The 11,878-nt window shown below is 47.6% G+C and overlaps 2 protein-coding genes and 2 long non-coding RNA genes across 8 annotated transcripts; all 4 read right to left on the bottom strand.

The window, feature by feature from the left end:
• Positions 1 to 93: 93 nt before the first annotated feature.
• LOC136200246 (uncharacterized) lies at positions 94 to 1,397 on the bottom strand. Its single transcript, XR_010673319.1, has 4 exons — positions 1,257 to 1,397; positions 1,122 to 1,196; positions 993 to 1,062; positions 94 to 926 (listed from the first exon to the last, which is right to left on the bottom strand). It is a non-coding gene; the product is annotated as an uncharacterized lncRNA (long non-coding RNA).
• Positions 1,398 to 2,023: 626 nt separating this feature from the next.
• Positions 2,024 to 2,866, bottom strand: LOC136200311 (uncharacterized). The gene is made up of 4 exons (XR_010673341.1): positions 2,714 to 2,866; positions 2,475 to 2,666; positions 2,219 to 2,413; positions 2,024 to 2,154 (listed from the first exon to the last, which is right to left on the bottom strand). It is a non-coding gene; the product is annotated as an uncharacterized lncRNA (long non-coding RNA).
• Positions 2,867 to 2,966: 100 nt separating this feature from the next.
• LOC136200330 (uncharacterized) lies at positions 2,967 to 8,755 on the bottom strand. Of its 4 annotated transcripts, XM_065990709.1 has the most exons (7): positions 8,644 to 8,749; positions 8,453 to 8,563; positions 8,321 to 8,383; positions 4,904 to 4,992; positions 4,677 to 4,811; positions 4,445 to 4,616; positions 2,967 to 4,390 (listed from the first exon to the last, which is right to left on the bottom strand). In XM_065990709.1, the coding sequence occupies exons 5-7, from the start codon at positions 4,705 to 4,707 to the stop codon at positions 3,121 to 3,123; spliced, it is 1,473 nt and encodes a 490-aa protein (XP_065846781.1). In that variant the 5' UTR covers positions 4,708 to 4,811; positions 4,904 to 4,992; positions 8,321 to 8,383; positions 8,453 to 8,563; positions 8,644 to 8,749; the 3' UTR covers positions 2,967 to 3,120. The 4 variants fall into 4 exon arrangements, with proteins under 4 accessions (XP_065846781.1, XP_065846779.1, XP_065846778.1 ...); XM_065990707.1 differs by having other exon boundaries at positions 8,453 to 8,755; XM_065990706.1 differs by having other exon boundaries at positions 8,321 to 8,755.
• A 214-nt stretch (positions 8,756 to 8,969) lies between these two features.
• LOC136200363 (uncharacterized) lies at positions 8,970 to 11,869 on the bottom strand. 2 transcript variants are annotated; one of them, XM_065990750.1, is made up of 4 exons: positions 11,740 to 11,869; positions 10,708 to 11,686; positions 10,509 to 10,659; positions 8,970 to 10,430 (listed from the first exon to the last, which is right to left on the bottom strand). In XM_065990750.1, the coding sequence occupies exons 2-4, from the start codon at positions 10,727 to 10,729 to the stop codon at positions 9,167 to 9,169; spliced, it is 1,437 nt and encodes a 478-aa protein (XP_065846822.1). In that variant the 5' UTR covers positions 10,730 to 11,686; positions 11,740 to 11,869; the 3' UTR covers positions 8,970 to 9,166. The 2 variants fall into 2 exon arrangements, with proteins under 2 accessions (XP_065846822.1, XP_065846823.1); XM_065990751.1 differs by having other exon boundaries at positions 10,708 to 11,774; positions 11,829 to 11,847.
• Between the last annotated feature and the right edge of the window lie 9 nt (positions 11,870 to 11,878).

Raw genomic sequence — 11,878 nt, 5'->3', positions numbered from 1 at the left:
CCGTGGTTTAAAAAATTTAAAACCTAGAGTACCTCGTAAATCCATTGATCTAATTTTGGATTAGCTACGTGGTTTAAAAAAATTAAAACCTAGAGTACCTCGTAAATCCATTGATCTAAATTATGAATTAGCTACGTGGTTTAAAAATTTAAAACCTAGAGTACCTCGTAAATCCATTGACCTAGAAATTTATCCTATATTCTAATCAACCTAGATTACCTCAAAAATCCATTGAGAAAATGGTCTAATGTGGGTGGCGGCTGCCAGCTACAGTATGTTGGGGTCAGGCCTAACTACACTATAACCTATCTCCTGCTCTCTCACCTTAGAGCAAATTGGGAACCGCCCTACCTACTGACAGCCGCCCTAAACCTTAATGCAAGAGATGCGTGGACCCGTGCATGACTATCGTAGTTATGCATACGCAAGGGTAAGCTGCGCGCCGGCGCAGGTCAATAATGCAGTCCCCACTACGTTCTCTGCCACTCACATAATTGTTTGATTTTTAGCTGTATTTAATTTTGATATTTGACATTAATATTAGTATGAAAAATCTACAAACTATTTCACGGAGGCGTACATGCGTGCGGGGTCAAATATATAGGTGTACATGTGGTAAGAGTGTGAAGGATTAAGCATCATGCTGTTAACCGCCGCCGTCAGGCACACGAGCGCCCTCCCGCCCCCTGTGCGCTACGACCCGGGCCCTTCGACGGCGGCAACGTGCAATCGCTTAGGTTGTGATGTGACAGAGAACCCCGCCCTTACTGTATGTGTACGCCTACACCACAGGGACCCGTATATTACGCACAAAACCTCCAAGGCGTGTCTTCCCTTGCTACCTCTTCGTCTACGTCACATCGCATCCGGTTAGCTTTCCTTCGTCTACGTCACTTGGCTTGGCACGTGCGGCAGGCGTTTGACAGCTGTGGAGAAACGAGAGATTTAATTTTACACGTCCAAATGTGACATCTCCGAGTCGTGTTACTTACAGGTGACGAGCGACGATGGAGCCGAGTCCGAGCACGTTCGGCGCGTCGATCGTCCGCACAGCGCTACGATCTACGAAAAAAGCACGATTAGTTGATTGGATAGAAGCGCGTTTACGCGACGCGACTTACCGACGCGCATGCCACGCGGCGCCGTTTCTTCCTTCGCCGGGGCGCAGTCCTTCGCAAAGGACTGCACGGGAATCGCTGCAAGAGAGAAAGCGCACAGTTACCTCTGCGAAATCGCGTAATCTGGCCTTCACTTACCGGTCGGCTCCGCTATCCCCTCCTCCGTCGATCATTGGCTCTTCGGAGGCCCGCCTCGCGGCGGTATGCCTTTTCTCGGCTGCCCCGCGAAGGAAGAGCAGCGTTGGCGTGGCGCCTTTGCGAGAGAGCGGACGATTGCAAGACCGTCCGCTCCGTTGAACGCTTCAGCCGAGAATGACGCACCGTCTGCGATCACGCGCAAAATAAGGAATTAGAGAGGGTGTGAACTCGCGTGAATCGTGGGAACTGTCCTTTTATGGAGTTGTGGAATCTCACGTGATGGCGCCAGCTCCCCCGGTCTGGATCCGCTGCGATTGAAGCCAGTGTTCGCGTGGGCGCGCGCGCAAAGAGCTCCGCTCTCGTCGATTCTCAAGCTGGACAAGTCAATGTCGCACAGACAGACCTAGCGAGCATAGAGAAAGTGTGAAAACTCATAGATAGAAAACCTGTGAATTCTGCTGCACCGTGACCTCACGTGCGGTCCAGCGTCTGCGTGGAGAGACGGGACATCTGTTCGTCGTTCTCCATGGTTACGCTTTATCTTGGCAATAGAAATCAATAGCACAAAATCCCAAAGGCGCCCCCAAAGGCGCCCCCAAAGGCAGCCAACACCCAAATTTCGACGTACAGTAGAATATGTACTGATGGCTTTACAATAAAAATGCCCCATTTCCTCATAAATAGCAATGCCCACAACCTTCTTGCAGTCAGTTCTCTTAGCCATATGTAATAATGATTCTACAGTAATAGGATGACAACACAAGCCTATAGAACTTCTATAAAAAGTTAGCACTGTGTGTTTCGAGTCAACGTTATATATTATATATAATAAGAAACGTAATACGTATCGCCATTAACCAATATTGAATTTGTTAAAAAACTTTTCCAACCTGAGACGCTATAAGAATAATATCAATTAGAGAACCACAGAAAGAATCCAAACGTAGACAATATAAGCAAACCTAAAAGGCCAAGTCTTTAGCGCCCAAACCCATTGTCATCCGTCACATGTACCGTACAAAACTTTTATTTGAGGATCGCGCACACTGCACAGCCGCCAGTGGGTTACTAGGCACTGCAGCCGGTAGAGAAGCAATGGTCTCGTTGCCAGATGCATGGTTGCCTGAATGACGTCAGCCTCAAGAATGACAAGAATCCTACGCAACAACGATGATTGGTTAATTAATTAAAGCTAAAATTCAATTACTCTAAACTCACTTGCGACCGTTCACTTCGTTAGAAGCGTATTTTTTGACAGATGGCGAATTCGAGTTCGTTGTTCGAAAACAAGATGTTTGAGCTGAGAAGCCATTCTAGCTGTAGCGTAGAAATGGCGTCCCTTGAATTGGAATCGATCGCTCCATCTCTTCTCGCCGTTCAGTGTCGTTTCGCCGTCAGAAACTTTGTAGTCTACGGGACACGTCCATTCAAAATGGCGGAGGAAGGCGTTCGCTCACCTGTACTGTAGGCGATCCGTTTGATCAGCTCTTCCTTGCGTCGTCGAATGGACCGTCGACTGGACCATCTTCGTGTTCTAGAAGAAGGCTGGAAATGCCTGTGCTGAATTTATCCCGCGTAGGACGGGTGATGGCGGCGTTTTGACCTTCAATCACATCCTACAGAGAGAAAGATAGCAAGGGCCAATGTCGACGAGGACTACTCGCCTAGAAGAGTGACTCCGCCATGCTCCACTGTCTATAGCCCCGGATCTCTTAGTGCATCGTTTATTTGTTACAGACAATCCATGCTCCATGCAATACAGGACTACATACATGTAGATATTGATGAAAGGCTACAACACGACTATAGACTACTAGTAGGGTCATTTCGCAGCGAACCTTGGACATATACGTCAGACACCTAATTATTCTTCGTCCTCGGCTTCTTGTGGGTAATCGGAACGATTCACGCACCAAACGCTTAGTTTGACCACACCTTCGCCGACGACATTGATTTTCACTTCGTCTTTCAGAAGAAATCTGCCCGTGACTGTCCAGTTGCGATCTTTGCCCTTGCCGCTCTGATGAACTCTCCATCCAACGACGATCTTCTCAGGATCGAAGAAATAGAGCGGATTGGAAGCATTCTGATTTTTATCTTGGACTTCAAGTGTGAACCCTTGAATGTCTGCTTTGATTTGCTCTGGCAAAGGGCTCTTTGGAAAAAAGCCGCATTGGACCGTATCTCCGTACTCTTTTTCATCCGGTTGTTCGGCGGCCCCAACCATAGAGAGAAATTTTCTGCGAAGTCGCACGTTTCCAAGAGAATCAGTAATTTCTCTAAACTTCTTCAAAAGAGTCGCTCTCTTAGACTCGTCGATTGCCAAGGCGTGCCTGTTTCTGGCAAACGTGTTCAAATAGTCTTGAACGTTTTTTTGAACGGCGGGCGTCAGCGAAGACTTCAACATTTGCTCCAATTCGAAAACGTGCTGCGCTATTTCCTTCATCTCTTGAAACGCAGTCGGAGTGACGGGAACGCAGGCCTCGACTTCCGGATTCAGGAAGGCGTAGTGCCTAAGAATTGCGAGGAAAGGAGCTCCTTTCTCGTTCGCCGAGAAATATTCGAGAGCTTTGTTGACGTGTTCGAGACCTTTGTCAACATCTTCCAGCGTCGAAGCAGACGGTTGGTACGTCCCTTCTACACCGGACATGGTGTAGCTCGACGATATGGAGCTGCTGCTGCTTTTTGATCCGTCGCTGACGTCCGTTTCGTTCTTCAAAGTTGCACTCAGATAACTAGCTTCCAAGCTCGCCTTAACTTTCCACAGTTCTTCCTTGCTGGAGGCGTTGCAGCGATAATAAGCGCGAAAGGACGATCCTCGTTTCAGCCCGGCAACGAAATAGTCGCCATAGAGTTTGCGAAATGCCTTCATGTCCTTTTGCTTCAACAGCGCTTTGGCCTCTTCTTTCAGATCGAAATCGGCCAGCATTTCGTAGGAGTCCGAGGTCACGGTTTTCTTGCGAATGGCGGTGACGGCGTGATGAGAGAATTTGACGTGGTGAGATATTTCTGTCGAAAAGCTCGCACTGAAGGATCCGAGTCCGAATGACAGACTGGTGGAGACGCTGAGCTCTTTTTCGACGTCCTGCGACGACTCGACAAAACCAAACGTTTCTTGGGTACTTTTCGATGAGCTAAATGAAATCGCACCTTACACACATATAGGCGTTTGACTTCTAGTGCTGCACCTCGAACCCACTGCTACTTGAATAGGCGAAGATCTTGATTCGCCGATGACAATCTTTTCAAAAGGCGACGGTTTTACTTCGCCGGTGAGAACGTCAAATCCAAAGCCTAATTCCATGCCGGGAAACCAATGCACATCGGGCAAAGTCAGCGGAATATCAGACTTGTTGATTTCTAAATGAAATGCAATCAATCAAGGCTGTGTTCGTAAGCAACTCTAGTGTTCTAGTGTACCTGTGCTCGATTCCATCGTTTCAGTTTGCATGGAGTAGTGGAGTAGTCCTGTGACGGTTAGCGATCTGCGTGTAGCTCGTGTTTGACTGAAGCTTTCGAAGTCTGGCTACCGTTTATATACAGAGGTCACTAAACCTATCAACGAAAGAAAAACAGACAGATTACATATGAGTGCACAGTTCATGAGGCAATTCGCCGGAAACGGCGGTCGATTTTCCCCCTTGTACCTAGACAACACGCGCTCTACTGGTCTAGACGCATTTTTGATAGGTTGTCTCATATTGAGTCATACACGCACCGCTCACGCACCGTCTCTCTGAGGAGGAGGCAAGTGAATCAGCATTATGTGAGGCGACCATCAAAATATTATCCCGTAAATATGTACTAACATGCACGAGTCTGCTAGCTGCTAGCTATATCGAAACACAAATGCATCGTTTTGTCAATTGACCCCAATCTATACTACTAAGAGCGGCGGCCATCTTGAATGACGTCAGAACCTTTTGTTAAAATCACTAAGGCTCATTCGCTGCGCCTTCTACCGCACTCTCTTGCGGCGCAAACATCTCCGGCGATCCGCGCGGAGATGACTGGCTATCTCTTTTTTCTCAGACGACATCGGGCGCTCCCTTATGGGGTGCACAATGTCTGGTGCTTTTGTCTTCATTATGACGTCATACGGCACAAAGCACTCTGAATTGTGTGCCTTGAAAGGAGGGGCCAGTAGACACACGCTACGCCTTATTTTGCACCGCAATAACGTGCAAGTATCGCGCAATAACGTTTGAGCCATTCGCCAAAACCTCACAGAATCTAAATGTGAGGTTTTTGGAAAGGCAAGCTATGTAGGCTAAATAAGAGAGATCAGGGCCTCATCTTTGACTCTCTTAGGGTCTGTGATCACAGGGTATCTGTGAACACAGGGTTATCTGTGATCACAGGGTAGATGTACAGGATCACAGGGAGCATCTGTGATCTTTGGGGTACCTGCGTTATCACAGGGTAACTGTGATCATCGGGTAACTGAAATCACAGGGCATCTCTGATCATAGGGTATCTCTGATCATAGGGTATCTGTGATCACTGTGATCACAGGCGTATAACAGGATCACAGGGTTTCTGTGATCACATGGTAACTGTGATTACAGGGGTATCTGTGGACACAGGGTAACTGTGATCACAGGGGTATCTGTGAACACAGGGTAACTGTGATCACAGGGGTATCTGTGATTACAGATTACAGGGTAACTCACACGGGTGTATCTGTGATCACAGGGTAACTGTGATCACAGGGGTATCTGTGATTACAGATTACAGGGTAACTCACACGGGTGTATCTGTGATCACAGGGTAACTGTGATCACACGGGTAGCTGTGAAGATCACAGGGTAACTGTGATCACAGGACAACTTTAAATATCTGTGATCACAGAAAATCTGTCATCACAAAATCATCTGTGATCACAAGGGCGTCTGTGATCAAAAGGGTATCTGTGATGACAGGGAAAATGTGATGACAGGAAAATTGTGATCACAAGGAAAATGTGATCACAGAAAAATTGTGATCACAAGGAAAATGTGATCACACGGAGATTGTGTAACTTTGATCACAGGGTAACTATAATACCAGGGTATCTGTAACTGTAATGACAAGGTAACTGGAATAACGAGGTATCTGTGATCACAGGGTAACTGTGATCACAGTGTAACTGTAATCGCCGGTTATGTGTGATCACAGGGTATCTTTGATCACAGGGTAACTGTGATCACCGGTGTTATAGATAATATGGGACTACCAATACGTGCACGACACTGCGGTGGCTATTTCCCCGTGCGAAGCACGGGCACCTTATGCGGACTTATGGAGTGCACAATCCCTGGTGCTTTTGTCTTCATTATGACGTCATACGGCACCACGCACTCTGAATTGTGTTCCCTAAAAGGGAGGTTGGTTGACATACACTACGCCTTATTTTTCACCGCAAGAGCGTAGAAATATCGAGCCATTCGCCAAATATTGAGCCATTCGCCAAAAAACTTCACGGCGTATGACGTAATCTATACGTGAGCCCAAAAACCTGAACTGGAGGGCAGGCGCGCTATGTACCCTCAATTGCCTTACACTGGCTTGCTCGCAAGCTATATACCGTACTCGCGCGATTAGAACCACTGGGACTCTATTGTTTCAACTCGAGCTTGGGGCTATAATTGAGACTGGGGCTCTAATCGAAATGGGGCTTTATTATTTCATTCAGTATACGCTGACAAGCTACATTACCTACGACAAGCTTGCAATTTCAATTGGAAAGCACACTATTCATTGTCTGTATCGCTGCTGTCTGTCTCCGACGTATCTGCTGTAACCTCAAATACAGCCCGGGGCAGTATTCGAGATGGGGCTTTAATTTTTCAACTCATCGAGAAAGGGGGGCACTATACGAGAGGGGCTCCAATCGAGAGTGGGGCTCTAATCGCGCGAGTACGGTATACGCAACTTGCTTTCTTGCTTTACAGCGAGCATTCTGCTCGCGATCAGCTTACGTCTGCTTATCTTTACTCACATGAACACATGCGAGCAAGCCCGGAAAAGTGTACTAAGCACGTCACCATAGAGCTTATCGCGGGCGCCCCCACCATAGATAATGTACACATATACGGTAGGACGATCAACACTCGCGCTGCAAGGCATGTAGAGTACATGTATCTATTTCCCCGTGCATGCATATGTGCATGTAGAGTACATGTAACTATTTCCCCGGCACCGACCCTGGTGCGTTTTTCTTCATTCATTATGTCACCACGCGCTCTGAATTGTGTGCCTTAATTAAAAGGGAGGCCAGTTGACACACGCTACGGCCTCCTTTGTACCACAATAACGTGCAAAAGATCGGGCGACAAATGAGCCATTCTCCAGAAACCTCACGGCGTATGACGTACTCTATAAGTGGGCCCAAAAACCTCGCATATGGAGTCGAGCATTCCGTTTATACAGTACCATTCATGCTTTATACGTCAGTCACTTCTCTAATCTCTTGAACGGTGGAACTTTTGGTCATGCGGAACGTATCTCAATAGACCCTATCCCGTTGCGTAGACCCAGCCATGGTGGGTCTATAGAATATGGTCTATTGGGAAATACTTCCGCTGTTGGTGCTCTCTGATGCGATGTGTTTCCGCTTATTAATTAAATCTATTGTGACGTGCTTGCTTTCATTTCGTACACTGGCTTTCTCGAAAGCTAAATACGCATTTTGCTAAACATTAGAAATTGATATTTAGGACCTTAAGAATCAATCTCTAATATTTAGGATCGTAAGAATGAAAGATGGGGTTTCGATCTTTGATTCTTATGGTCCAAAATACGATCTGCTTGCGTCAGCCTATCTTTACTCAAATACACATGCCAATAAGCCCGGGAAATTGAACTAAACACACAATAGAGCTCATCGCGGGTACCGCCACCAGAGATAATATGAGGCCACCAACACTCACACTACATATAGCAGTATCTCTTTGCCCGTGCTTCGCCACCAACACACACACTATGCTGTGGTATCTATTTTCCCGTGCGAAGCACGGGCACCAAAACTAGTTAGACAGAATTCACCCCGCCCAGACAGAGGAAAATCGGCATCGTGGCTTGACCTCGGAAAATAATCCGCCGTATTTCCTGAAGACGTCCTGCTCTAGTCTACGTCTAGGCATGTTCTAGACGTTGAGCTCATTAGACAGGAGACGCGATGACATAGAGCCTGGATCGAACCGGATCCTTCTAACCTTCGCTTCCTACACCTTTAGCCATTTCCAAGATGGCGGTCGGAGCTAAAAGATGCACCGCTCACACTCCGCTCACTCGCGCCGATTCGAAGACCCGTTCTCCTTCCTCTTCTACACGTGATAAGAACGCGGCAAAAGGAAGCTCAGCATCCGAGAGCCGATTCTTTTTGACCTGCATGTAGACTACCTACCGAGGATCTGTCACGGTAGAAATGCGTCTTGAATCGCCGGCGGCAGAAAGCATTAGGTTGAGCTGCTCGCCTGAATGGTTCCGCGCGAGAAGGGTAAGCCGTGCTAGGTAGGTACATGCCTGGAGCCTTCAATCGATCGAACGATCCCCGTACGCACATTAGGCTGGGAAGAAATAACTTGCATTTTCAGTTTGAACATAGACGGTTTGAAAAACAACAGGTCGAATGAATTGATATGGAGAAAAACTTTTGGATTTAGCTAACGCCAGGACCTCCAGTCGGTGAAAGTAGATATGCTGGGTGAAATATGAACAAGGTGAGCGAATAGCATTTATTTGCTCATGCATATATCTACAGCTGCTAGAAATGGAGCAGTAAAAACCTACGACAAACACGTACGCACGGTCACGGGTGCAAAGAACAGACGAAAATTTGACGAGCAAAGCGAACGACATCATAGATAGAAATCCTAGCCTGCAGCTCAGAATTGTTCAACAACATTGTAGGTTTCCGGCCACCTTGTTCACGCTTCTTCTTCATTTTCTTCAGATGGAAAATCGCAACGATTTACGAAGAAAACGGTTAGTTTGACAAGGCCAGCGCTTCCGATAAGATTGATTTTCACTTCGTCTTTCAGAAGAAATTTGCCAGTGACTGTCCAGTAGCGATTTTGGCCTTTTCCGCTCTGATCAATGTCCCATCCAACGATTATCTTTTCGGGATCGAAAAAATAGAGCGGAGTAAAAGTATGGTGATCTTTAGGCCATCCTTCAATTGTGAGACCTTGAACTTCACTTTTGATTTGTTTTGATACATGTATACTGGGGCTGTCAGGATGGAAGCCGCATCGGACCCAATTTCCGTACTGTTTTTCTTCCGGTTGGTCAGCGGATCCAACTATAGAAAGAAATTTGCTGCGACGTCGTACCTCCCTGAGGGATTCGGAAATTTCTTCATACTCTTTCAAAAGGTCGTTGCGCTTCGACGCCCCGGCGTCTGTCGCCAAAGCGTGCTTGAATCTGGTAAATTCGTTCAGATACGCTTGAATCTGTTTTCGAACGGCGAGAGTCAGCGGCGATTTCAGCCTTTGTTCCAATTCGAGAACGTGGTGGGATATTTCCTTCACGTGCTGAAACCCCAACGGATCGACAGGAACTTGGGCCGGAAGCCCCAAATTCAGGAAGGCGTAGTGCCTGAGAATCGCCACAAGCGGAGCCCCTTTCTCATTCGAAGAGAAATAATCGAGAGCTTTGTTGACGTCTTCGAGCGTCGAAACGGATGATTTGTACGTTCCTTCGACACCGTACATGGTGTAGCTCACCGATATAGAGCGATTGCTCTTTTTTGATTCGTCACTTACGTCCATTTTGTTCTCCACACTCACGGCATTGTAACTGGCTTTTACGCTTGTCTTCACCTTTGACATTTCTTCACTGCTAGAAGCGCTGCAACGATAATAAGCACGAAAGGACGATCCTCTTTTCATCCCGGCGACGAAGTAATCGCCATAGCGATTGCGAAACTCCGTCGCATTGTTTAACAGCGACTTGGCCTCCTCTTTCAGATCCAAAACGCCCAACATTTCGTACGAATCGGACTTCACCGTTTTCTTACGAATAGCGGATACGGTGTTTTGAGACACTTTGACGTGGTTAGATATCTCTGCTGACAAACTCGAACTGAAGGATCCCAGTCCGAATGAAAGGCTGGTTGAGACGCTTATTTCTTTTTCGATGTCCTGTGCCGACTCGACAAAAGTGAACGTTTCTTCGGAACTTTGCGATGAGCTAGTTTAGAACACAATGGATTACGCATGCATACTTCCTTATTTTAGGAGAGAGAGTGGGCTAGTAGTAGTGCTGCACCTTGGAACTTTTGCTGCTTTACATTTTGCCATTTTAAAAGGCGACGGTTTTACTTCGCCGGTGAGAACGTCAAATCCAAGGCCTAATTCCATGCCGGGAAACCAATGCACATCGGGCAAAGTCAGCGGAATATCGGATGTTACTTCGGAGGCTAAAAAGAATTCGAGAGGCCGCGACATTGAAACTATATAATACTTGCCTGGGTTTGGTTCCATTGTCATAGCTTGGATTAGTCCTGTAACGGTTGCAGATCGCCTGACTGTGTGACTCGCTTGCCTCGTTTTCGACTGAAGCTTTCAAGCCCTTCCTATCGTTTATATGTAGGCTCCTGTGGCACGCCCACCAATCAACAGACAGATGTTCCATCGAAGCCTGACAGATTGCGAAGTCCGGATCTGCTTGTGAAGTCGCGCGCATACATAATGTTCAACCAGACATCTCCGGTTCAACTGATTCTCCCGTCGCGCCGTTCGGACCACGCCTTCGGGCAGGAGAAGCCATATCTCCTCCTTCTCGCTCGCCGACAGCCATACGCCAGTTTCCACGATGGCTGAGAAAAAGGATCGTCGTCTCCCCGCCGCAGCGAGTCGCTTGACCAGCGCTTCTCAGCGACGAGATTTCCGAATTTGCTTGTGGAGCCTCTGTTGTTTGCGGCGTGCCTAATGCACGCATATGTAAGAAAACATAGTATTGTTCAACCAGAAATCTCTGGTTCAACTAATCTCCCGTCGCGCCGTTCGGTCTACAGAGGACTACAGTACGCCTTCGGGCAGGAGAAGCCATCTCCCTCTCGCTCGCCGACAGCCATACGCCAGTTTCCATGATGGCTGAGGAATTTAATTAATGTCAAGAGCTCTCCCCGTGGCGATTCGCATGAGTAGCGCTTTCCCAGGGACGACTGATTCTCCTTCAGATTCCAGTAATAATTGCTCAGAAACGAGTAGATTGACTTGTACCGTGTAGTAAACGCATCTACAAGTCTACCCAAGATGGCGGAGGATCGAAAGCCTCCGCTCGCTCTCCTGTAGCTATCCGTCTCGAACTGGCGTGCGTCATGATGTCTCCTCAGCGTCGTTCTTCCAAGCAACGAAAGGGTAGGCGATCCTTTTGATCAGCGCGCTTCCCTGCGTCGTCGACTGAACCGTCGACTGGACCATCGACTGGACCTTCTTCATGTTCTGTAGAAGAGATAGGCTGAAGGCTGGAAAGGCGTGTGCTGGATTTATCCTACGAGGATCTGTAGGACGGGTGATGGCGGCGTTCGACCTTCAATCACAGAGAAGAAGATAGCACGGGCCGATTTCGACGAGGGCTACTCGCCTGGATGGCTCCGATGGCTCCACGGGAGAGAGAGAGGCTCGTACTCCGCT

This window comes from Oscarella lobularis, chromosome 2, assembly GCF_947507565.1.
Source record: "Oscarella lobularis chromosome 2, ooOscLobu1.1, whole genome shotgun sequence".
Classification (NCBI taxonomy): domain Eukaryota; kingdom Metazoa; phylum Porifera; class Homoscleromorpha; order Homosclerophorida; family Oscarellidae; genus Oscarella; species Oscarella lobularis.
The sequence above is the reverse complement of the archived record's forward strand: the minus strand, read 5'-3'. Positions and strand labels throughout refer to the sequence as shown.

Coding starts and splice junctions, on each gene's coding strand:
- LOC136200330 (XM_065990706.1), bottom strand. CDS start 4,707: ATGCAAACTGAAACGATGGAATCGAGCACAG. Junction 4,617..4,676: donor AACGATGGAATCGAGCACAG/GTACACTAGAAC, acceptor CATTTCATTTAG/AAATCAACAAGTCTGATATT. Junction 4,391..4,444: donor CAAGTAGCAGTGGGTTCGAG/GTGCAGCACTAG, acceptor GATTTCATTTAG/CTCATCGAAAAGTACCCAAG.
- LOC136200363 (XM_065990750.1), bottom strand. CDS start 10,729: ATGACAATGGAACCAAACCCAG. Junction 10,660..10,707: donor GACAATGGAACCAAACCCAG/GCAAGTATTATA, acceptor AATTCTTTTTAG/CCTCCGAAGTAACATCCGAT. Junction 10,431..10,508: donor AAAGCAGCAAAAGTTCCAAG/GTGCAGCACTAC, acceptor GTTCTAAACTAG/CTCATCGCAAAGTTCCGAAG.